Here is a 23,898-nt window from a genome sequence, read left to right on the forward strand (position 1 = left end):
GTACTGTAGTAAAGAACTTCTAAATAATGTACACAGCTGTGTAATTAATGTAGGTTTAGAAACAGAGCTCTAGAAATATTGGGATGCAAAAACTAACTCCCCATCGAGCAGGCATTTCTCTTCAAATATTTGCAGTGTAAAATTGATTTTAATTTCTTTTTTTTTTTTCTCCTCCCCTCTATGACTCTTCTAGTGCATAACATTTTCTTCAGTGTACCAGACTGGCAGCTATTTAGAGTACCTCACTGTTGGCCAAACAGATCGTTTCACTCACTCTAAAAAGCCATAAGTCTGGGAGAGGGCAGGGCAGAGAATTGTACTCCTGACATACTGTGAAAATGTTTACAAATAAGGCAAAACCCTTCCTGGTTACTCTTTTTTGGGGGGCAGTTCGACCGAAAAATTGAGGCTGTGGCAAACTCATGGCTAACCAGAATTTTCCTGTATGCTCTTCATACAACGAGCATGTGGAGGTGTTATCCTTAATTAATGTGCAATATCCAGGGAATCTGCTCCCTCCTCCCCACCCAAACCGCGGGATTTCAGCGGAGACGTTTGCTACACACACAAAAAAACAAAAAAAAAAAAAAAAAAACCAAAAAAACAACCAAACCCACACACAAGCCATTGAAAAAATGAATGTTGCACCTCAGCCAGTAGATTTTAGCTACTTCAGCTGGGAAAGAAACAGCTGGATTTCGTGTGGAGCAGGAATCCATGAAATTTGCAGTTTGCTGGTGCTGAGGCATAAGGGGGCACAACATCCCTGGGGGTGTCCCTTCCACCAGGATTCCCAGGAAAACACACGGATCCTGCCACCCACGCCCAGGGGAGCAGCTCCTCGGGGACATTCTCCACCTTAGGTAGCTCCCTGGGGGTTGTGAATCCCTGGAAAACCCTGGACATTCCATCCACGGGAAAGGGAGAACTCGCATCGCTTCTGGGGGAGCTCAGCCCCACCAAGAACAGCATTTCTGCCAGCAAAGGAGGAGAAGCTGCAGCCTTAATTTTGGTTTTTTATTTCCATGCCTGCCTACTCCGGGAAGAAAGAAAACACTGAAGAGAATCCGAAGCTTTTTTTTTTGCTTTTTCTTTTTTTTTTTGTACAGAAAAATTTATGTTTAAATAAAAGAGAAAAAAAATAAACCTCAGGAGAAACTTGGTGGGCAGGTGGAAAATTTGCACTGTGATATAGCTTTGGCATTAAATTCACTCCTCTTTTCCTTTTTTTTTAAAAGGTTTTTCTTTTGTTTGCTGGTACAATTGCCCCTTGGTAATTTTCAGAGAGGGTGGCTGATCTGGGGAGGGCACAGCAGGGCCTGGGGAAGGGAAGGGTCACAACCAGGGCAGCTCAGGCTGGAGAGGAAAAGGTGATTTTTTGGTTTCAGCACTGACCATTTTCCCCTAGAAGGCTTTCCCAGGATGCATGGAATGGTGCAGGGTGAGGATTTTGGTCCCTCCACGGGCAATGCTGGCGGCTCAGTGGAGGTTGGAGACACTTTTGGGAGAATTGGCCACAGCCCTTCCCAAGCTCATCCTCCTGCCCCAGCATCAGCTCCAGCCCATCCATCACCACCCCCACGGCTCCCCACGAGGGGTGCTGAGGGTTTTTTAGGGAAAAGTGGCTCCCCAGTCCCTCTGGAATCTTCGGGGCCAAGGAGCCTCCCGCGTGTCCATCCCGCCGAAGGTGCGCGAGCCGAAAGCTGAAAGGATAAACCTGGGTTATCCTCCAAGGATAAACCTGCTTTTTGCTCTCACAATTCACTGGGTCGTTGCTGCAGGTTGAGAAAATTTGTGTCGGTTGCAACAGCAGCTCAGGGCCCTGGTGAAATTTTTTTTTTTTTTTTTGGAAAAGAGATTTTCCGCCACTGGGGCATGCGCATGTGTGTAAGCTTTATTTTTGTGAATAGGGCACTTACAGCTTAAGGTGTGTGTGTTCTGTCTCTTCCTCTCTCTCCCCTCCCCTGTATTTTCTTGTCTTTGGTATCCATGTAGTACGGACTGTAAAGTTTATGAGATCTCATTTTTGTAACATAAGCTTTAAAAAAAAAAAATTTAGAAGCCTCCAAAGCTTTCAACGGGGAAGCTTCACGTAAACTTTGTACTAGAATGTCCCTATCAAACACCTCTATTTTTCTACAATGATTGATTAAGCAGTTTAACAATGTATTTTGTGTCAATGATTTCAACTGAATTGGTACAGAGACAATTAAGAATTGAATGCTGTTAATTAACAATGGATTTTCAAGCCGTATATCCTGAGTGGTGTTTTCATTGACAGTAAATCATTTAACCCAGGAACTTCAGCTCTTCATCCTGAACAATATTCAAGGAAAGCTCAATTCCCTATGGGAATATTTGTGGCAAATGGCATTTAAGGGATGTGAGTAATGTAACATCTTAATGTAATTAGCTACAGAATTAATCCAGACCCATTACACCTCTATTTCATTCACTAAAATATTTTGATGGCTTTTTCTTGGAATATCTTGTGATTTCTAGGAGGAAAAGGATTTGCAGAGGTAAATGTGGGCTCTCAGCAATCTCCTGGAGCTCTCAATTCCTTCTTCACTGACCAGAAACGCTGCTGAATGAGAATGGGACCTTCAGCAAATACTCCAAGCTCAGGTTTATGTTTTCCCAATAAATACCACCTCATCAGGATTAAAATAAATCACCAAAATTCTTTTAAAGTATCACCCAAAAATGCAGATGTCCTGCTAGGTGGCTATAGCTGTTCTGATCTGCATCTTTGTCCTACAACACCAAAGCCATGGGAGCCATCCCAACAAATCCAGCGGCTGCCAAACCCAGGAGGGACAAGGTGCTGGAAAATCCAAGAGTATCAAAAGATGGTTTGAATTTCACTTCAGGTTTTTGGTTTCAACTCTGGGTAACTCTGTTGGAGTTAAAGAGGTCACTCAGGCCTTCCAAAACCAGGGAAGAATGAAATTCCTGAAATCCCTGTTCTGTTTCCAGCCACAGGGCACCACTTTGGGCTGTTTGGGAGGGACATGGCCTGGAATCAGGAATCTTCAGCCCAGGGATGTCCAAAGCCACGTCCCACTTCTCCCAAAAACCAAACCCTGCCTCAAGAGCACCGAGAGCTCCAGCCCCTGTGCCAAAGCCTGACTTGCTCTGGAATTCTCCCAACAGCCCAACTTCAACCTTTGAGTGTGGAAGGATCCCTGTCCCTGGCAGAGGGGTGGAACTGGGTGATCTCTAAGGTCCCTGCAAACCCAAACCATTCCAGGATGATGCAGTTCTGTAATTCTAAGGTTCTATGAAATCTTTGGGGTTTTTAATGGAAGAATGGAAAATCCCTCATTCCCTGGGCCCAGCCTATCCATGATGGTAATTCCCAGCTAACTGGCTGAGGCAGGAATAATGCCCAGCTTTTCCACTTGCTCAGCTGTTTGATCTTCCCAGCAGAGCACAGCCCTGGGAGGATGCACTTTGTTATTCCCAGAAAACCTGGGATATCTGTCCCTCCTGCTTTCTGTAGATTTGAACTTGCAGTGGTGAATTTATAACATTTCCTGCAGTTCTTTGATGTGGGTGTGAATGAGAGGCTCAGGATAATTTGTCTCCCATGCTCTGGGCACCTCAGACATTCCTTAGCAGCCACCACCAGAGCTTCTGGCTGTCAAAAGTAAATTTTTTACTGGTGTGGTACTCCCTGCCCATCAAAATATCTTTCTTTTCAGAATATCAGCCTCCTTAGCACCTCTTACCTCACTCAGGCACTTTTTAGGCCATAAACCAAACCTAAACCACGAGGAGTTGGCTTCTCTTCCCCCCCTGTTCCCTCAGTTCCCAAACACCTCTTTGGAAACAATCACCACATAAATCTGGGCTTTGAGATGTAAATAATTATTAAAGACAAGACCTGAAAGCTTTTCTTTGTTAATCATTTCCTGAGTGGATTTGAAACTTCCAGGGTCTGGCATTGTGGAGGGCAGAGGTGGTGTCAGACACCCACGATTCATTTTGTGGGTTGAGCTCAAGCTTCTTCCTCCTGATTTATTCTCACAGTTTTATCAGATCCTCGGGATTTCCAGAAATTATAATCCAGTGGCAACTCCAGTGCAAAGGTGCAATTATTTTCCCACTTCCACTGCCCCATTTGTTGCCTGTTGATGCTCCAAGAGTTTCCCACGGAGAGCCCACAGACACCATATCCAAAAATAGAGTTCCAGAGGGACTTGGATCTTCCTATTCCACCTCAAGTGTGAAATCTGCTTTCTATTCCAAGCAAATTCACAACCACAAACCACAGCTCATCCCTCCTTCTCCCCAGCTCACGTGTCATCCACACAGAGTGAAAACTTCAGAGTTTCTGATAGCATCAGCTGCTTTTAGGGTTTGGATTTTTTTTTGTTGTTTGTTTGGTTTTTTTGTCAGAGGGCAGGAATGGGGAGAGCTCTCCCTACTGTTTTTCTTTTTTATTTTCTTTTTTTTTTTAAATCAAAGGCAGCAGCTCCAAACTCACAGCTGAAGCTGTTTTCCCTCAAATGCTTACAGGCAATCATTTGCACTGACTTTCCTGGAGAATTTAAACCCTGAGAACTGGTGGAGAGCTGTTATCCCATCGAATTTTCCTCCCCATGTTGGATTGGGGTCCTCTGGACTCCTTCCAGCTGAGGGAAGGAGAGTTCCTGGTTCCCCAGGATGAATCCTCCCAGTCCCCTTCCCTGGCCACTTCCCCATCATCACATCCCAAATCCCTCCCTGGATCATCACATCCCTACAGCAGCTCTTTAATCTTCCCAAATCTTCCTGAAATGTAACCCTGATCAAATGAAAAATGGCATTTTCTAAAAGAAGATGATGCTATGACAATGAAAAGTCTCTAACATGAGAATATCAGTGAGGTTTGGGCTGGGGAAGCCAAACTCTCACACTTTGGAGTCATTCCAAGGAATTTTCTTGGATGGTGGAATTTGTTTCCTTTTCACAGCAACGTTTTTGGTTTAGCTGGATGGGACAAAGGAGCTGCCTCCTGAATCTCTGCTTGTGCTCCTCAGGAATGCTGGACATTCCCAAAATCACTGGGAATTGTTTGGAAGGAACCCTAAAGATCACCCAGTGCCACCCCTGCCATGGCAGGGACACCTCCCACTGTCCCAGGCTGCTCCAACATGGCCTTGGGCACTGCCAGGGCTGGAAATGCAAAATATTTCTGGAAATGAGGAATAAAAACAAGTGCAAAGTCCACAGATGAAGCCAACAAAACTCCTGCACACAGGGCAGGGCCAGTGGAATCAGGAGTTGGGAGCTCAGCCATGCTGAGCCATTTTTTACAGCTTCAAATGTGTCATTTCTCTGATATGCACAAAATTCCTATTCATAAATATATTAAATAAAGCACGACCAAATGTATTGCTTAAAAATGCTGGCCAGACAAATCATCACCACAGGATTACTATTAATAAATGTATTAAATAAAGCACGACCAAATTTATTGCTTAAAATTCTTGGCAGGACAAATGACCACCATGAGATCTCCATGATGAGGAGAGGGAAAGGGAGAAAATTCATCATTTCAACCCCACACCGAATTTTTTTCCCCCTTGTGAAATGGAGGAAAGCAACTCCAAGAGAGATGCCATCATTTCCCAACTCTCTGGATTCAAAAGAAAAAGGGAAATGTTCAATGTACAAAAAATCATTTGGTGTCTTCAAGAATCCAAATTCCTTTTGTCACCAAAACTGACACTGAAATTTCCCAGGAAAGTGGCAGAGGAAAGTGTGCCTTTATTTCATAAATTCAAATAACAAATTCCATTTTCTCTTTCAGGAAGTGTTTGTTCTCTCTTTGTGGCAGCTCTGGCTGATTTGCTAAAAATCTGCACAGCCATAAAAATATGACCTTCCATGGGTATTTCTAGTTTTGCAAAAAAAGTCCTTTATTTTAGGTCTTTAGTTATTAATTGCTGAGGAATCTGTGGATTAGAACTGATAATTACAACAAGATCAGTGCAGTGAACTGTCTCAGAGAAAAAAATTCCCAAAATTTAAATCTCAGCACTTCACAGATCAGAACAGAATCTTCCATTCACAGTTTTTATTTTCCCCCTCACATTTCCAAAATAAATTAATGATGCATTTTGCTATGAGAAAAAAAATGTTTTGTTCATCTGAAGACTTGCTTGAAATAAGTTAAAAAAATTTTTTGCTCAACTTTGCAGATAATGAACAAATTCAGGCATTAAATTAAATAAGTTTTCCTACTGCAAAACGGAAAATGCATTAATATTTGTTATTTTCATAAAATACACTGCTGGAGATATCTGGAAATGAAGAAATCTGCCCTTGCAATGAGTCAGTCACTGATCACAGATAAAATTAAAATATTCCCAGTCTGAAATTCTGTACATTTTCATCCCAAAAAATGGATTTTGAGAAGGGTTTGGATCAAAATATCAAGGACCCACTTGGGATTTAGGAAATGGAGGCTCAACTTTCTGCTGGAACTGACTCAGAGTTTTTAAATCTTAGATTACCTTAAATATGGAATTGCAGAAGCTCAAACCACGTCTCCTTCCTTGCCTGGCAGGTTCTGCCCAGCAGGGTAAAAATTCTCAAAGTGGAGGAGGAAAAAGGAGAAAAAGAAAGAAAATGGGGGTAAGGGGAAGAGGAAAAAAGAAAGAGAAAAGGCAAAGGAGGGGGGGAAAAAGAAGGAAAATTTTAAAAGGGAGGAAATTAAAAAGGGAGAAAAGGGGGAGGGCAGGAAAGGGGGGAAAAGGAGAAAACGAAAAAAAAATTGCAAAAAAAGGAAATGGAAAAAAGGGAAAAGAGGAAAGAGAGGGGGGAAAGAAAAAGGGAAAGTAGAGAGGAGGAAAGGGAAAATTAGGGAAAAAGGAGAAAAAGAAAAGGGAATAAGGGGCAAAGGGGAGGAAGGAGGAAAGGGAAAAATGCAAAAAAAAGGGAAAGGAAAGAGGGGAAGACAACAAAAAAGAAAAACTCATCCCCAGAAGAGTAAGAAATAATAATGTATAAGCAAATATCAAACTCATTTTTTTCTGCATTTCTGCCTGAATCCCCGAAGTTGAATATTAACAGGACTAGGTTGGAAACTCAGGAAATTGTATCTGCCTTAAAATATTCCCAGAAAAGTTTAGGAATAAAGTAATAGAAACAATATTTGCACAAATCATCTTAGTAAATGAACAGCAATCAGCAAAACCCCTGCAGTGTCCCTGGCACTGTCCTGCCAGGAAAGAGCAGATGTGAGGCAGAAATAATAATTCCAATAATTCCAATAATTCCAATAATTCCAATAATTCCAATAATTCAAATTATTCCAATTATTCCAATTATTCCAATAATTCCAATAATTCCAATAATTCCAATAATTCCAATTATTCCAATTATTCCAATTATTCCAATTATTCCAATTATTCAAATTATTCAAATTATTCCAATACACATGGCAGGGGATAAAATATCAGGGTATTCCATTTTAAAAGCACATTAAATAATGTGTTTAGAGAACCAATAAAAGGAAAAAATACATGAAAAATGTGTTCTAGGAAAATAATTTGCCCACTTTAAAATGAGATGATCTCAGTCTTATCTTGAAAGCTGCTTTCCCACAATTTCAGGGAGCTTTTTCTCACATTGTAGCAATGTTTATTTCTCTTTATACCTTCTTTAAATGTTGTACCACAAGATTATCATGTAACACTATAATCAGCTTTCAAAGGACAAAATATTTCTTTAAATGTGCTTTATAATTGGGAAAATGTGAATTTCAATTTACCAGAACTCATTTTCTCAATGAGAACTCACCTTTTTTCCTATCCCTTGTCCTACACTAAATCCTTCCCATCCTTTGGGCCACATCCCAAGGCCAATCCCTGCTCCTCTTTGATCAAATTCTTCAGAATTTACCTCTGAAAAGCCCAAGAGAATGAACTCTAAACCTTTATTTGATCGTTCTTTGGAGTGGAATAAACTGAATTGAAGCCATTGGAGTTTGGAGTGAAGTGCCACAAACGGATTCTGTGCAATCAAACAAATCCACTTCAAATTATTCCAGCAGCTAATTTAGATAAATTTCCTAAGCAGACAAATCTCAGCTGCAAAGACAGACAGAGATAACAGAACAATTTTAAAAAAAAAACAGTAATACAGAATTTTTGTTCAATTAGATAAGGCTTCAATATCAGTGAATACCATTATTAAGGTTTTTGTAACAGTCACCAAAAAAGTTGAAGTTTCAAGGAGGAAAATTAAATCTATACATAAAATTATGATGTTTATTACTCGTGGAGAGTTACTCTCCAATGCAGGACAGAAACAGGAGGAAGAAAACTTGATAATTTACACTTTTAATTCACAATATCGAAATTTGCATTTAAATTTAAATTCCTCCTCCCTGTGCTGGGACAGGGCTGGGGCAGCTCTGCAGGTGGGGTCATAATTCCAATCCCTTTCTCCTGGAAAAAGAAAAAGAAAAAGAAAAGAAAAAAGAAAAGAAAAGAAAAGAAAAGAAAAGAAAAGAAAAGAAAAGAAAAGAAAAGAAAAGAAAAGAAAAGAAAAGAAAAGAAAAGAAAAGAAAAGAAAAGAAAAGAAAAGAAAAGAAAAGAAAAGAAAAGAAAAGAAAAGAAAATTTCCTTTTCCATCAGCTGTTTGTTCTGTTCTCCAAATTTCTGGCTGCTTCTCAGCTTTTTCCAAACGTTGAAAATTGTGGATTATGACATAAGAATTGCCAGGCCAGAGGCTGAACTTCAAAAAAACTACAGGGGGAAAAAAGAAACCTGGAGCTGACAGCCTGGTAATCAATAATTGCCAGAGCAGACAAAGCTGGGGGCTTAAATAATATTTAAAAATTAATAACTGGAGGAGTTGGGACTGGATGAACTTTAAGGTCTTTTCCAACACAAACCATTCTGTGATTCCATAGGAGTGGAGGTCAAATTCCTGCACAGCTCCACATCCTCTCCACACTGAATATTCAGATTCAAACTATTCTTGATAAAAATCATGCAAAATGGGTGAGAATTTGAGCAAATTCTATGTACCAAACAAATCCCTCAATCCTGGGATTATGAATCATTAAAACACAAACCAAGCCCCACACCTGAGGTCTAATACATATAAAATATAAAAAAACTGAAAATCAGGCTCTGAAACTTTTTTTTTTTGGTGGGGGGGGGGGAAAAAAGAAGAGGAGAAAGAGCATTTTCTATTATTCAGTCCCCTGCTGGTATTAAAGAACTGAGTGCACTCTGATACAGTTTTAGAGATTATTAATCCCTTCACACCAAATTTTACATCACATAAGTTAACTCCTGGAAAAGGGACAAAGATGGCAAGAAGAATCACTAAATTTTGGTGGAAAATCATCATCTTGCACAAAACTCGGGGAAAAGTTGCCTTTATACAAAGAAATCATGAACTCACACCCTCCAAACCACAGGAATATTATTTGCACTAACACAGTGATGTTGCTGTTAAATATTTTGTTAAAACATGCTGGAAGAAGAACAAGAAAACATTTTTATCAGTATTTGAATTCTGTTTGGTTGGAGGTAGGTTTTTTTGTTGGGTTTTTTTTTTTTTTTTCCCCTCTGGGGATCGAAGTTGTTGTGACACCAACTCAGGAAATTCTGTGTTCAGGCTCAGCAGTGGAGTCGTGCCTTGGGGTCAGGGATTCCTTTCCCAAAGGAGAGCTGGGAGTGCTGCACTCTGTGGGATGGCCCCAAACCTTTCTGCTTTGGTGAACGGCACATCCCCCAATTCCAGGGAGCAGGGTGGGCTGCAGAGCTGCTCCCTCTCTGCAATTCCAGCTCATTCCAGGGCCAGGCTGAGCCCCTGAGGGAGGAGGTTGTGCAAGGAGCAGGGCTGGCTGAAATCATCCCGGGTAAATTTGGTTTATTTGGAGCAGCAACAACAAAATCAAGAAAATTTTGCCGGTTTGGAGAAGTGAACAGCAGGAAATACAAGGAGATTTTATGTGGAGCAATTCATTTCTAGGGGTTTTGTTAAGTTTGGTCTTGTTCTGATCCATGAAAATTGATGTTTTCCTCTAAATATCTTAAGATTTGGAGTACTTGGAATTGTCCATGCTATCACTGCTTCACAATTTACCATTTTCACATGGAATCATCAAGGTGGGAAAAGACCTTTAGGATCCTCCAGTGCCACCCCAGTGCCACCAGCATCCCCCAAACCCTGTCCCCAAGGGCCACATCCAGCCTGCTCCTGAACACTCCCACAGACAGTGACTGCAAACCTCCAGGACATCCTGGATTTTTATATTAATACTGAAAGGGAGAGGAAAGTGGGGTTTTTTGGCAGATGTTGCCCCTATAAAGGGCAAACCAGTCAGAAAGGCTCAAACCATGCAAAGAGATTTAACTCTGACTGGGAAGAAAAGAAGGAACTCTCAGCCAGGCTCTTCCTTCAGCTGCACCCTATGGAAAAATCCCTGTTACCACCCAGGCCAGCCAGGTGTTCCCTTTTCCACTCATTTTTTTCCCCCTCCATATTCTCATCCTGTCTCAAAGACTGAAAAAAAAAAAAAACCAAAAAACTATTAAAAATCGTAATTGCATGAGAAGGGTGGATGGATTTCATAAGGGTTTTATTCCTTTCTTTTTTTGTGGCTCCCTTAAATTCTCCACTTTCTTTGAGCTTTATCCCCTCCACTCCCTTCCTGTCACGTTCCACTCTTGACTGATGTGCCCAAGTGCTGCTGCTCTCCCCCCTGGACCAGACCCAGGCACCTGATACAGCTCAGCTGTTTTCTCCCAGGTTTTCCCTCTGCTCTGGGCTTGGTCAGCTCCAGAAATCTTCACTTGCTAGGAGGGACCTCCAGCTCTAGAAAGCTGCATTTTGTATTCCATTCCTGCAGTGGCACGACTGACAAGCATCCCCTGCAAAGATGCCTTGGCTATTTTTGCAAATCCTTCCAGCAACATTTGTGCTCTCAGGTTTCCCCCCAGGGCCGGCTGTGGGATTTTTTCAATGTCTCCTCATTATTAATAGCTGCTCCTCCTTCATCTCTCTTACCTCAAATCCACTCTCAGTTATTTCTGTGCTGACAGTTGCACTTTATCTGATCCACCAAGTGTGGCTTCCCCTTCTGGAATTATGTCCTGCTCATGCATCGTGGTCTGAGTTAGAATTTCTGCCTTCCTGCCCCAGAAACAGCACAAATTTCACTGCATTGGAGCTTTAAAAATTCCCTAATGAATGTCAAAACATCTTTTTTGGTTTTCCCAAGTTGTGGAATTCAGCCATGTGAAGTTTCTCTGCCCATGGTAAACCCAAAGTCCAGAACTGCTGTGCTCTGGGTTTTTTTGTTTCTTCAGCAGAGTCTTTGACTTTTGTCTCTCGAGGTAAGTCACAAACTCCTCAGGGCATTCCCTGTTTCCACAGGGAAGGAGCAGGAACACCCATCCAGCTATAAACTATAATAATTTCTTATTTTCTGGGTCAGTTTGTGCCCAAAAGAGAAATTATTCCAACAGAACCAAAAAGACACAAGACTGAAACAATCCTTTATAAAAAGCTCCCTCGTCACAGATTTTTGCAGCAGGGTTTGTAACTCAGAAAAAGTCAAGGAGTTTGTCTGAAGCTTCATTGCCAGCTCAGAGCCTTGACCCTCCTCCCACACACACAAAAATCTGGGGTCACCAGAGCAGAGGGAAGGGGCTGCACACACCTGAATTTACTCTTCCCACCATGAGGGGATGAGATAAAGACATTTCACACAATCATGGGATGGTTTGGGTTGGAAGGGACCTTAAATCCCACCCAGTGCCACCCCTGCCATGGCAGGGACACCTCCCACTGTCCCAATGTCCAACCTGGCCTTGGGCACTGCCAGGGATCCAGGGGCAGCCACAGCAAATCTGGGAATTCCATCCCCACCCTCTCAGGGAACAATTCCTAATTCCCAAAATCCCATCAGATCCTACTCTGAAGCCATTCCCTGTGTGCTGTCCCTCCATTCCCTGTGTGCTGTCCCTCCATTCCCTGTGTGCTGTCCCTGCATTCCCTGGGTGCTGTCCCTCCATTCCCTGGGTGCTGTCCCTCCATTCCCCGGGTGCTGTCCCTCCATCCCTTGGCAATTGTCTCTCTCCATGGTTCCTGCAGCTCCTTCAGGCCCTGCAAGGCCACCCTGAGCTCAGCCCAAAGCTTCTCCTCTCCAGGCTGAACAATCCCAGCTGTGCCAGCCTTTCCTCCCAGCAGAGCTGCTCCATCCCTCTGCTCATCCTGCTGCCTCCTCTGGGCTCTCTGCAGCAGCTCCAGCTCCTCCCCAAGCTGGGATCCAGGTTTGGGGCAGCTCTGCAGGTGGGGTCACACCTGAGGGGGCTCAGGGACACAATCCCAATCCCTTTCCCTGCCCACCTGCTGTGGATGCAGCCCAGGACACATTTGCCTTTCTGGGATGCAAACACTCATTGCTGGGTTGGGCGTTTTCTATTCTTCACTTCCTACTTGTATTTTCTATGTGCCCAGTTCCCATCTTCTGCCTCCCCAGCAAGGAGTGGAGAGAGAGGAACCTGCTTCTGATCCAGCCAGGATCCTCTGAGCTCCAGCCAGGATCCTCTGAACCCCATCCAGATCCACTCAGGATCCTCTGAGCTCCATCCAGGATCCTCTGAACCCCATCCAGACCCACCCAGGATCCTCTGAGCTCCATCCAGGATCCTCTGAACCCCATCCAGACCCACCCAGGATCCTCTGAGCTCCATCCAGATCCATCCAGGATCCTCTGAACCCCATCCAGACCCACCCAGGATCCTCTGAGCTCCATCCAGATCCATCCAGGATCCTCTGAACCCCATCCAGACCCACCCAGGATCCTCTGAGCTCCATCCAGATCCATCCAGGATTCTCTGAACCCCATCCAGATCCATTCAGGATCCTCTCAGCCCCATCCAGATCCACTCAGGATCCTCTGAATCCCATCCAGATCCACCCAGGATCCTCTGAACCCCATTCAGACCCACGCAGGATCTGCTGCCCACACTGCTGTGGATGAAAGCACACATAAGAAATATTCTCTCCTTCTCCTAAATTAATAATTGAGGGGAAATGCCACGAGGTGTGTGTGGGATTAAACAAACATCAACCCAGTTAATAAATGCACCATCAGTGTCCCAGGCTAAACCAGACTTCATTAAAATTTTCCTTTAAGTGAACACCTTAAAGTGAAGTCAAACCAACTAAAAATGAAAATAATTGAATGCTGATGCATTTGCTTTAATTGGCTTTAACTTCTGCAGCCTAATGCAAAGCATGAGGCCCATTAGATCTTGGCAGGCTGCTGCTTCTAAACTTAGGCTCAGAATTTGGGAGTGATGAGGGCTGGCAGAGCAGCAGCTAAAATTAGACCTGGACAGACCATGTCAGATGTGTCAAGAACCCACTGCAAATTCAACATTTTTAATGTTTTTCAAGCAGGTCCTTCCACCCAGCCAGAGTGAAGTTTATTTCAGATAATTACGGACAGTTACTGGTCAGAATTTTTCCACACTTGAGGAAAAACAATTCAGGAGAAAAGGGCCTGCTCAGATCTGATTTTTCCTCCTTCTCCTATTACCCCTCCTAAATCCTGGTCACCCTTGGCTGGATTTTAAAACATGCCTGCTCCAGCTCCCAGCTGTGGGAGTTTGGCCAACATTCAAAAAAAAGAGGGACAAGGAGCTTTTTCTGGGGTGTAGCTGAGGCTGGACCTGGATTTGGAAGAGGGAGAAGCTGCAGGACAGGCAGCCCTTGGGAAGGCCTTACATGGACACAGAACAGCATCTCCTCCCCAATTCCAAAGGCAGCCAGGATGGTTCAAGCAGCTTTTTGTGCCCTTTTTGTGCCTGGAAGTAGCCAGGAAGTTTTTCCTGACCTATAATAATTAGGATTTATGCCCCCAGGGCTGAGGGTGCCTGTTCTCTTCAGTGTGTCCATTCTGATTTACCATTATCCAGCAGCTCTGATACATCCCAGTGGATCCAGTGGGACTCATGGATCAGTTTGGATTTTTTTTCACATGGAAAAGTTTGGATTTTCCCACTCCCAAATTCGATTCCATTTCAACTTTTCAGTCAAAACAATTTCACTTCACAAAGACAAAATTGTCTTTTAGACTGACTACACCACACCAGGTGTATTTTTAATTTCTAAGGTTTTTTTTTTTTTGTCTTTTCTCAGCCTGAGTCTTCCCAGTCTCCATCCAGGAGAGCTTTTCCATTCCCTTCATCCTTTCTTCTCCAAGTCCTTCCCCCCTGGACCTTTCCATGGAGCTGCAGATTTCCCACGTGCCATTCCCTGGATTCCAGCCTTGGGGAGGTTTCTCAGGTTTCTCACAGATTCCATGAACTTTGTCCCAGTTTGCCACGTCATTTATGGGATTTGCCATCACCCTCTCCCCAGATGTCTGGTGAGGATACAGAAAATTGAGAAAAATCTGGATTTCAGCATTTCCCAAGAGGGAAAATCACAGCTCTGCTTTGCACCAGGACAGGTTGTGACTCCCAAGTTTTTTCCATGGGCAACCCTTTTTCCTTAGGACATTTCCAATTGAGGGAGAAAAGTTTTCTCAACCAACAAAAAGTTATAAAGACAAAAAACTAAACAGAAAATGGGGAAATAGTTGAAAGAGAACTAAAAACTGTTAATGGAGCATTTACAGGTCCAGTAGAATCAATTTAGAATTATATAGGGGGAAAAAGAACAAAAAAAAAAGTTCTTCTTTTCCTCAGAAGTGAGAATAAAGAAAAGGATGGGGAGAAAAAGACCTGAAAGGGGTGAAAATCAGTGAAGAGTTACAAGGATTGAAAAGAGAAAGGAAAAAGAAAAGGAAAAGGAAAAGAAAAAAAGCAGGGAAAGAACAAGAAGGGAATCAAGAGGGTTATGAAAAGGAATATTTTCATGGAGGGGAGAAGAAAAAGGAAATACCTGAAAAATCAGTGCAAATCAAGTCAAAGCACAGCAGGCAGTGGGAATGGGAAAGGAAAACAAGTAAAAAGGGAAGGGAAAAGCAAGAAAAGGATCTGAAAAGCAGAGAAAAGTCTCTTAAACATTGAAAAGGATAGGGAGTGGGAATAACAGCATGGAAAAAAAGGAAAAATAGAAAATAGAAAAGCAAGGAAAAGGCAAGGAAGGAAGAGGGCAAAAGGAAATTAAATTACCCAGAAAAAGCATGGAAGAGATAGGAAAAATGGAAAATAAGTCAAAGCAGGGAAAAACAGGGAGGGGATGGAAAAATGAACAAAGGGAAGAAGAAATGCACCTGGAAAATATTTGGGAAAAGGTGGAGGAGGAAGGGGAAAGAAATTTGAAAAGCAGTGAAGTGAGGAAAGGAAGCACAGAAGCACCCCAAAAGTATTGAAATAATGGGGGAAAAAAGAAAAGATTGGAAAGGAGGAAAAGACCTGAGGGGAAAGCAAAGTGGGGGGAAGCAAATGCAAATCAAGGGTGGCAAAAGAAATGGGAAAGACAGGCAGGGGAAAAAAAACAAGCAGAAAAGATGGGAAGTGGAAAGGAAACACAGGGAAGAATAACAAAAATAATGGGGGGATGTTGAAAGATCCTGAAAAAATAATGGAAGATAATTCAAAGGAAGGGAGGAAAAGTCAAAGCAAAAAAAATCTGAAAGCACCAAGAAGAAAAAGGGGAAAAAGGAAAGACCTGGGAGGAAACCAAAAGGGGAAGAAGGAGGGAGAGGAAGGGAAGAGCAGGGGAGGAGGAGCAAGAAAAAACAGGGAAAGAATGACAGGAAACCAAAAGCAGGGAAGACACAGGAAAAACTGTGAAAAGAGAGGAACAGAACCAGCAGGGAAAGGAAAAAAATACAGCGAGAAAGGGAAGCAGAAAGACTGGGAAAGCAACTGGGGAGAGAAATCAGGGAAAAGCAGCGGGGAAAGAAGGGAAAGACAGACATGGAAAAAGAAGGGGAAAAAAGAGAAGCAGAGGGAAAATTCAAAGCTGAAAGATGGGACAAGGAGGGAAAAATGTGAAAAAGGAGAAAAAGTGTAGGAAGGGGAGAAGGGTCAGAGTGGAAAGCAGGAAAGGGGAAGGAGAAGCACTGAGAAAGGACAGGAATATGGGAGAGGGGGGGGAGAAAAGATTTTGAAATGTTGGACTTAAGACAAAGCTCCATCACTGTTCCCACGAAGGAACTCTGTGACATCTCTGCTTTTGCAAGCCCTGGCTCCTGAGATTCCTGCATTTCTCCTCCCAGGTCACTGAGGCTGTGACACTCAAGCTTTGAGGAGTTCATTCCCAGGGAATGGGCACGGCCCCGAGGCTGCCAGAGCTCCAGGAGAGTTTTGGCAGCTCCAGGCTGCCAGGGGGGGCTGGAATGGATGATCCTTGGGGATCCTTCCCACCCAGAACATTCCATGATTTCATGATTGATATCCCTCAGCTAATTCTTGACTCCAAAGGTCTCCAAATTAGGAAAGGCTTTGTTGAGTTCAGCTCACTGTGCTTGTTCAGGATGAGCCTTTCCTCCTGTCTTCATCATCATCACCATCATCATCATCATCATCATCACCATCATCATCCCTGCAGTCTCAGAATTATTAATTCCATCTACCAGCTGCTGATATTGATGGGAAGGAGTCCTGGATTCCTGCCTGAGCTGTCTGGCAAGAAAATCTGAAGGAAAGGTGAGCTTGGAAACACGACAGGAAGTGATAAAGATGTCCCCAGCTGGGGAAGGGGAAGAGAGATCCTGAAGAAAGATTTTTTTATATTATTATTTTCTGTTTGAGATCTTCCATTAGTTTCTTCAGAACAAACAAATTCCATATTTAATTTTCCATATATCATTTCCCAGTCATTAACTCACTGGTTTTTGACAATTGACATCCATCAAATCCATTTCCTTTCTCAAGGGGAGGCCCACAGGAGGGGATTTGGTTCTGAATTTCTCATACCTACAGGAGGGGATTTGGTTCTTAATTTCTCATACCTTAGCCACGCTCCTCTGTTATTACTCAACACCACAAGCAATACCTATAAAATCTGAAGTTTTCAGAAACTGTCAGAATTCCTGTGATTTTGCAGAAGATTCATAAGTCAGTGCTCAGCAGGACTCAGTGATGATACAACAACAGATCTGAGAAGTTTTTAACCCATTTTTAACAGAATCAAAGAAAGCTTTGGGTTGGAAGGAACCTTAAAATTCATCTATTTCCATTCCCTGCCATGGCAGGGACACCTCCCACTGTCCCAATGTCCAACCTGGAATTGGGCACTGCCAGGGATCCAGGGGCAGCCACAACCTTTGCCAGTGTTTTACCACTCATGGTAAAAAATATCTCCCTTGTATTTAACCTAAATCCAGCTCCTTAATGTTGAAAGCCATTCCCTGTGTGCTGTCCCTCCATGCCTTGTCCCCAGTCCCTCTCCAGCTCTCCTGGAGCCCCTTTAGGTACTAGCATGGGCTCTGAGATCTCTCTGGAGCCTTCTCCAGGCTGAAAAACTCCAACTGTGATTAACTCTGATGTTCCAGAACATCGACCATAAAATATAATGAACAGCAACTACAAACCCCCTCGGGTTTAGGCAGATCCCATAAATTTGACAGGGCTCCTATGGAGAAGTGCTGAAATCAAATCAAGGCATCTCCATCGGTGAGGAACAGCTCAACAGTTGTCATGAGGTGGAAAACTAAAAACCAACTGCAAATTTCCAGCATGAAGTTGTTTCTTTATGTTGTAGAACCTCACAAAAACGGGGATATGGAACAGAAAATCCCTGTTTGACCAGGTGCCTTCCTTTGCTGGGCAGGTATTGTGCACTTTAATATGAATCATTCCAAGTAAAACATCACAGAATCTGGGAATCCTTGGGGCTGGAAAAGCCCTCCCAGCCCATGGAGTCCCAGCTGTGCCCCATGGCCACCTTGTCACCCTGAGTGCCACCTCCAGGTGCCACCTGCAGGGATGGGCACTCCAAAGCTCCCTGGGCAGCCCCTGCCAAGGCCTGAGCTCCCTTTCCATGGGGAAATTCCTGCTGCTGTCCAAGCTGAGCCTGCCCTGGCCCAGCCTGAGGCCGTTCCCTCTCCTCCTGTCCCTGTTCCCTGGAGCAGAGCCCGACCCCCCCTCCCTGCCCCTCCTGCCAGGGACTTGTGCAGAGCCACAAGGTCCCCCCTGAGAGAATTCCAGTAAATAAATTATCCAAAATTCAGCCTAAACACCAACTACCCTCAAGAGAACAACTCTCAGCAATAATTCTACTCTGCAGCCACTTCCTTGTGTATCTTTGACCACAAAGCCACTTCCTTCCTACCCAAAAGTTCCAGACTGATCTTACTGGGATGAATTTATTCTATAAACCAACACAACACGTTCTGTGTCACCAGGCTGGAGTTTCCACTCACTCCCTTATTAGAAAGGATGTTCCTGATGGGCTTCAACAGGAATTCTTCCACAGGGGATCTTCAAGTGTCTTTTTTTCAGTTGTCCAGGATAAAATATAAGCACATGGATGGTGTGATGAAAACAAGGATGGCAGAGGGATAAATAATGGAGATGAGTCACATTTCCAGGTGAATTTAACCCTTGTGGAATCCAGGCCCCTCCAGACACCACTGTACTTACAGGATGGAATCCTAAATCCTGGCAGAGCAGCCATTCCCAAAGGACTGAGCAATCAGGATGGAGAATCATCTAAATTTACAATCTTTTAATGCAAAGAACTGAGGCTGAAAGGTTGAAAACTGCAATCCTGGGAGGGATAAACAGACAAGGAACCGAGTGAGAGGTTCAAGGATGTACCTGAACCTCCTGCCAGCACACAGCAGGACTGGCACCACTCCCAGGGGCTGTGTGCAGCAATTCCAGCTTTTACAATGGATTTGAAAACATCTGAGGTTTCAGAAGAGCCATACGAGCTTTACAGTTAAAGGATTTAAGGAGGTTAATCAAGTTAACATATTTTTATGTGGAATACTTTCAAACTGGAGTTGTTACTCGTCGTTCTGCCAGGCTCTGGTGGCCAGCAGCTGTAACTCAGCAGCCCCAGAACTGCAGGAAGACTGGAAATAACCTGGCTGAATCACTCCAGAGACAGGGAAAAACTCCTCCCACTCGGCAGAACCTACAGGAAAATCAGCTTTTTCCAAACTAGGTCCTACTGCAGCCAAAGCAGGGAGGTGGTGATGCAGGAGGATCTGGGCTGGGTTCTGGGGATAACATAATGGAAGGCCAGTCCCAAAATCCCATTCCATGGCCACAAAACCAGCTCGTCTGGGATGGGGAGGAAGCTGCAGAGCACATCAGAACACTCAGACTAAGAGATGAGGGTTAAAGAACTCCAACTACAAGCACAGTCCATGAGAATCAAGCAGAGCTGTGTTCACACATCAGTGATTTGCAGACCTCGCTGGTTTTCAATTAAAAACTCCAAATTAGCTGTTACGCCTCCAACTTTTACTTTCATATTTTTAAGTCTGTTTCAATGTATCTGATATTTACATATTATAGTATAATTATACCTACCATACCATGGCTTGGAGTAGGTTAATTGCATAGGAAGACTTACTACGTTTACATTTTTTGTTGGTTTTTTTTTTTTTCCTTAAATTACTCTCTTTTTTTTTTTTCTTCTTTTTTTTTTTTTTTTTTTTTTTTTTTTTTTTTTACCTTTTTAAAAAGCACAGTAAAGAGTCTGAGGACAAATTATTCAACTGTTTATCATACATAAGACTGCATGACTATAATACAAAGGGCTTGTCTTTTCATTTAACGTTACAATATACACAGCAAGTCCGGACTAGATCTTACAATCTGAACACAGGTATTTAACCTTTTCCATGCTGTTTATGTTTACAATGCACAGAAGTCCTGTAACCAAACTGTGTAGTAAAGCACACAAAACTGGACTGTAACATAACACAGTATGCAGAAGCACTGGATTTTATGATTTTTTTTTTTTTTTTTGTCTTCTCGATGTAGAGGTTATTTCTTTGAACTGCTTTAGGTTTGGTGTGGGGTGGTTTTTTTTTTGTTTGTTTGTTTTTTGGTTTTTTTTGGGCGCTTGCTAAAGGGGTGGCAACGGCGCGTGTGGTGTTACCCAAATTCCATGATACCCTTTTATTCCTAGACAGCAGTAAGAACTGGATTCCTTTTTTTTTTTTTTTTTTTTAAATATTGCTAAACTCAGCATCTTTTTCTAAGGTGACAGCCTTCCAAATCCTGTAAACTTCTCTGAATTACTGAGCTTTGAAAGAAAACAAAAAGAAAAACCAAAAAACATCAGAAACAAAAGCAAAAAATGGGGGGGGAAAAAAAATCTGCTTTCATCCACAGGGTTGATGTGTTGGTAGAAAAAGAAATATTTCATTAAGAAAACCATGCTAATCTCAATATTCATTCCCATTTACATGGTAGTCAGCTGCTGTGTTGCCACTTTTGAGTATAAAAAATTCCACCTTTTCGACTGAAAAAACGACTTGGCCGCATGGAATTGACCATTTGCTGCTAAAATTAACTTTTCCAAGGGCTTACTGGCAGAGGTAGATCACTGCTTCTGTAAGACAGGATGGGCAACACTGTTCACCTGGGATGGGCAATCAAGGAACTCACCTTTGTTCTTTCACCAAGGGTTTTTTTTTTATGCAGCTTTTTTTTTGTTTTTCCTTTTCCCACCAAAAAAAAGAAAAAAAAAAGAAAAAAAAAAAAAAGAAAAAAAAGAAAATCTCTTGGATGGGCCCATAAATTTTGCAACTGCCAAGCTGACTGTGTTATATTAAGGCAGCATTACCCAAAAATTAGGCACCTGTTAAATACAGCCTGCTAACCTCAGGTCTCCCTTGAGGGTTTTGCTTTACTCAGCCTATTATTTTTTTGGACCTGTTCATGCAATCAAGGTCTTTGCCTTCAAGTTTACAATTATGTTAATAAGGAATACAAGAATCAACTGCTGGTTTCATAGCTTCTGGATCTAGTGTCCCTTTTAACCTTCAGAAGCCTGAACACATTGATAATGTAACAGATGTTATAGTCTCCAAGTAGATGTCAATCTATTATCTTCAGTACACAGATTGCTGTAAATGTATTGGCTATGAATTCAACAACAGTTCCAGTTTTGTTTAAGCAATAGTACAGCCATAATTTTTCAACTGACATTTAAAAATGGTCTAGTTACACCTTGTGTCAAAGTGCAGAACTGCTACATTATTGGTTACAGACATCTATGTGCTATAAAAACAGCTTTGGTACAATAAATTATCAAAAAAGAAAATAAATTTTTGTAAAATTCACAGCATAATTGTGAGGCAAAAAAGCAGTCACATAAAATTCTGCATTTTTTTTTTTTTTTAAAAATGTTCAGGATGAACAGAAGACGTCTTTGTGCAGAAGTAATGGTGGAGAAAACCACGTGCCGAGAAAAAGCAAAAGAAAAAAGTAAAAAGCAGGAAGGGACACAGTTGTAGCTATTTCCATCAAACGCAAACCACTACTCCTGTGACCTTCAACCAATAAGGAAGTCAACTTTATGACACACGCAAAGTGACCTTGCAATACCTTACAATAAGTGGGTCACAAAAGTCTATTTTAAAAGAAAGGCCTCTTGAATTACCCATTCTCTGTGTTTTCAGCATTAAGGACTGTCTGCAAAAGCATGTCCAAAAGTGATTGCATCTGAAATGGTAGGCTCTTCTAACTTAAGAGTCCAAATCCATAAGGCCAAAGGTTATCCCAAAGACCACCACTTAGACCTCCCCAGGACTGGCCAGGACCGACCCGTTGATTGCTTCTCAGTGCACCTCAGTTATGAAACCAGTCAGATTTCCATCCTAACTGCCCGTGGGCTCCCAAAGGTGGCACCCACAGAATTCCCATCACAATTGCTGCTTTGATCCTCAGTAGATTCAGAAAAGGAGAGTTCTGCTCACCGCCACTTCGCATGCTCAATGTGCCTCACAAACTCCGTCACAACCGTCCCTTTTTACAGCTGAAGAATAATATATTTGTGTAATCTGAAGGTCCCTCTTTCTTACAGTACTGCATTTCTGTGCCCATGGTTGTTTGGGGAACTAAAAAAAATATATATATTACTCACTCCCCCTCCCACCCACAAAACTTCAAAGGGCCTTTTTTTAGAAATCATGTGCAATGCCTTTAAAAAGAAACTAGTTTGCAACTATGACTAACATTTGAACAATAACCCCTGTCGAATGAGAGCAAAAAAAAAAAATTTTTTTTAAAAATTAAAAAAATCAAAACCCCTCCCCAAAAAAACCAAACTATGACTAGGTTATGGCAAGTTAAGATGGGGGAAGCAAAAGGTGAACACCACTAAGCTATCCGTTAAGGTGGGTCCAGACATGGCTCTTAAAAAAAAAAAAAAAACCAACCAAAAAAACCTCCCCCCAGCAAAAAAACCAAAAAAAACCAAACTTCATTGTCCCTTTGCAATCTTTTCAAGTTTAAAAAAATAGTCAACTTTGCCCTCCTGTAGCGGTTCAGTGAGTTTATCTCCTTCTGATTCAAGCAGCTTTGCACTTTGTTTTTTGGAAAAACACCACTTCTATAAAAACACACAAGAAACAAACTTAGTTTCAGTTTAGTCACGAGCTAGCCACAGGACTTTGCTGAACACAAACTCCTGTCATGGGAGACTCTTCTCTATCAATGCCTTGCCTCATGGCAAGGTGTCCTTCAGTCATGTAATGAGCAGGACCTGTATTAGCAGAAAACTGGTACGTGGGATGTCCAGCTATGCCAGTTTCTTGGCGCGGATTAGAGTAGACTGTTAAATTCATGTCCATAGCTCCGTTCTGTCCAAAGTCCAAGGTATTAGCAGCCACTGGGCGGTTCTGATAGGCCTGATTGCCTTGGTTACCAGTAGAGGAGGAAGATGTAGAGGAAGAAGTAGTTGAGGAAGACAGGGATGTCATGGAGTGGTGACTGTGGCCCACCTCCATAGAATCCTGGGTGGAGGAGCTGTTTGTTGGAGAATTGTAGACTCTCGGCCTGGTCCGGCTGCCCAAGGCTTGCTGTCCATGGTGGTGGTGGTGGTGGTGGTGATGGTGGTGGTGGTGGGAGCTGTTGCCATGGTGATGGTGTAATGCGTTCTGTTGCTGAGGGTTTACATGGAAGGTGGTTTCTTGAACCGGGTGGTTCTCCACGGTGACCTGGCTGGGAGCTTCGGTGGCTGTCCAACCGATGGGAGGAGGAAACTGCTGTCGAACCTGCACGATTCAAACCAAAATGTTGAGGCTCAAAGCTCTCATTTCACCAAAACACAGAACCACGAAGGCTGGAAATGACCTCCAAGACCACCCAACCTCTGACCACCTTGTCCACTGAGTGTCACATCCAGGCGGCTCTTGGACAACACACGAGGGACTACGTTATTTCTATTTATGCCAATTTTGAAAACTTTAACCAAGCCTTGCAGTTGCACCATTTTTCTAAAAATGCAGGCATGTACTTAAGAATAATTTCCAACACTTCTCTACCTTGAACAAAATATGAGAGATTAGGCTTTTCGCATTTATACCAAATTTTTAAAACTTTAACCAAGCCCTGAAGTTGCACAATCATTCTAAAAATGCAGGCATGCACTTGAGAATAATTTCCAATACTTTTCTATATATACCATAAGAAAAATGAATGCACATCCTGGATGTTATTTTCAAATAGTTAAAGGAGTTCTGATAAGTGACTTTGCTGTCAAAATTATAAGAGCAGCTTTACATTTCAGTAATAACAGCATTTGTACAACACTTAGAAAAATAAAGCCCTGACCTCTGGCTGAGGAGCCTGGAGACAATAAGCAAAGCAAATGAAATTAAAATGTCACAGCTCATACCTTGAAAAGTGCCAACAGCTTTAGAGGAACCTCTGGAACAACACACCTGATTAAAAGCTACTAAAAGAGCAAGATCAACCTACACACCAATTAATTGTCCACATGGGGGAG

General features: G+C 42.6%; 1 protein-coding gene across 3 annotated transcripts in view; it reads right to left on the reverse strand.

Annotated features, from left to right (window-relative positions):
• Nucleotides 1-19,636: 19,636 nt before the first annotated feature.
• Nucleotides 19,637-23,898, reverse strand: part of DYRK1A (dual specificity tyrosine phosphorylation regulated kinase 1A) — a 72,206-nt gene continuing 67,944 nt past the window's right edge. For all 3 annotated transcript variants that reach the window (XM_088160492.1, XM_088160490.1, XM_088160493.1), the window contains one exon: nt 19,637-23,164. In XM_088160492.1, coding sequence (XP_088016618.1) covers nt 22,541-23,164 — 624 coding nt within the window. In that variant the 3' untranslated portion in view covers nt 19,637-22,540. The remainder of the gene's footprint in view (nt 23,165-23,898) is intronic.

The sequence above is a fragment of the Sturnus vulgaris genome, chromosome 2, assembly GCF_052056855.1.
Source record: "Sturnus vulgaris isolate bStuVul1 chromosome 2, bStuVul1.hap1, whole genome shotgun sequence".
In the NCBI taxonomy this organism is placed as follows: Eukaryota; Metazoa; Chordata; class Aves; order Passeriformes; family Sturnidae; genus Sturnus; species Sturnus vulgaris.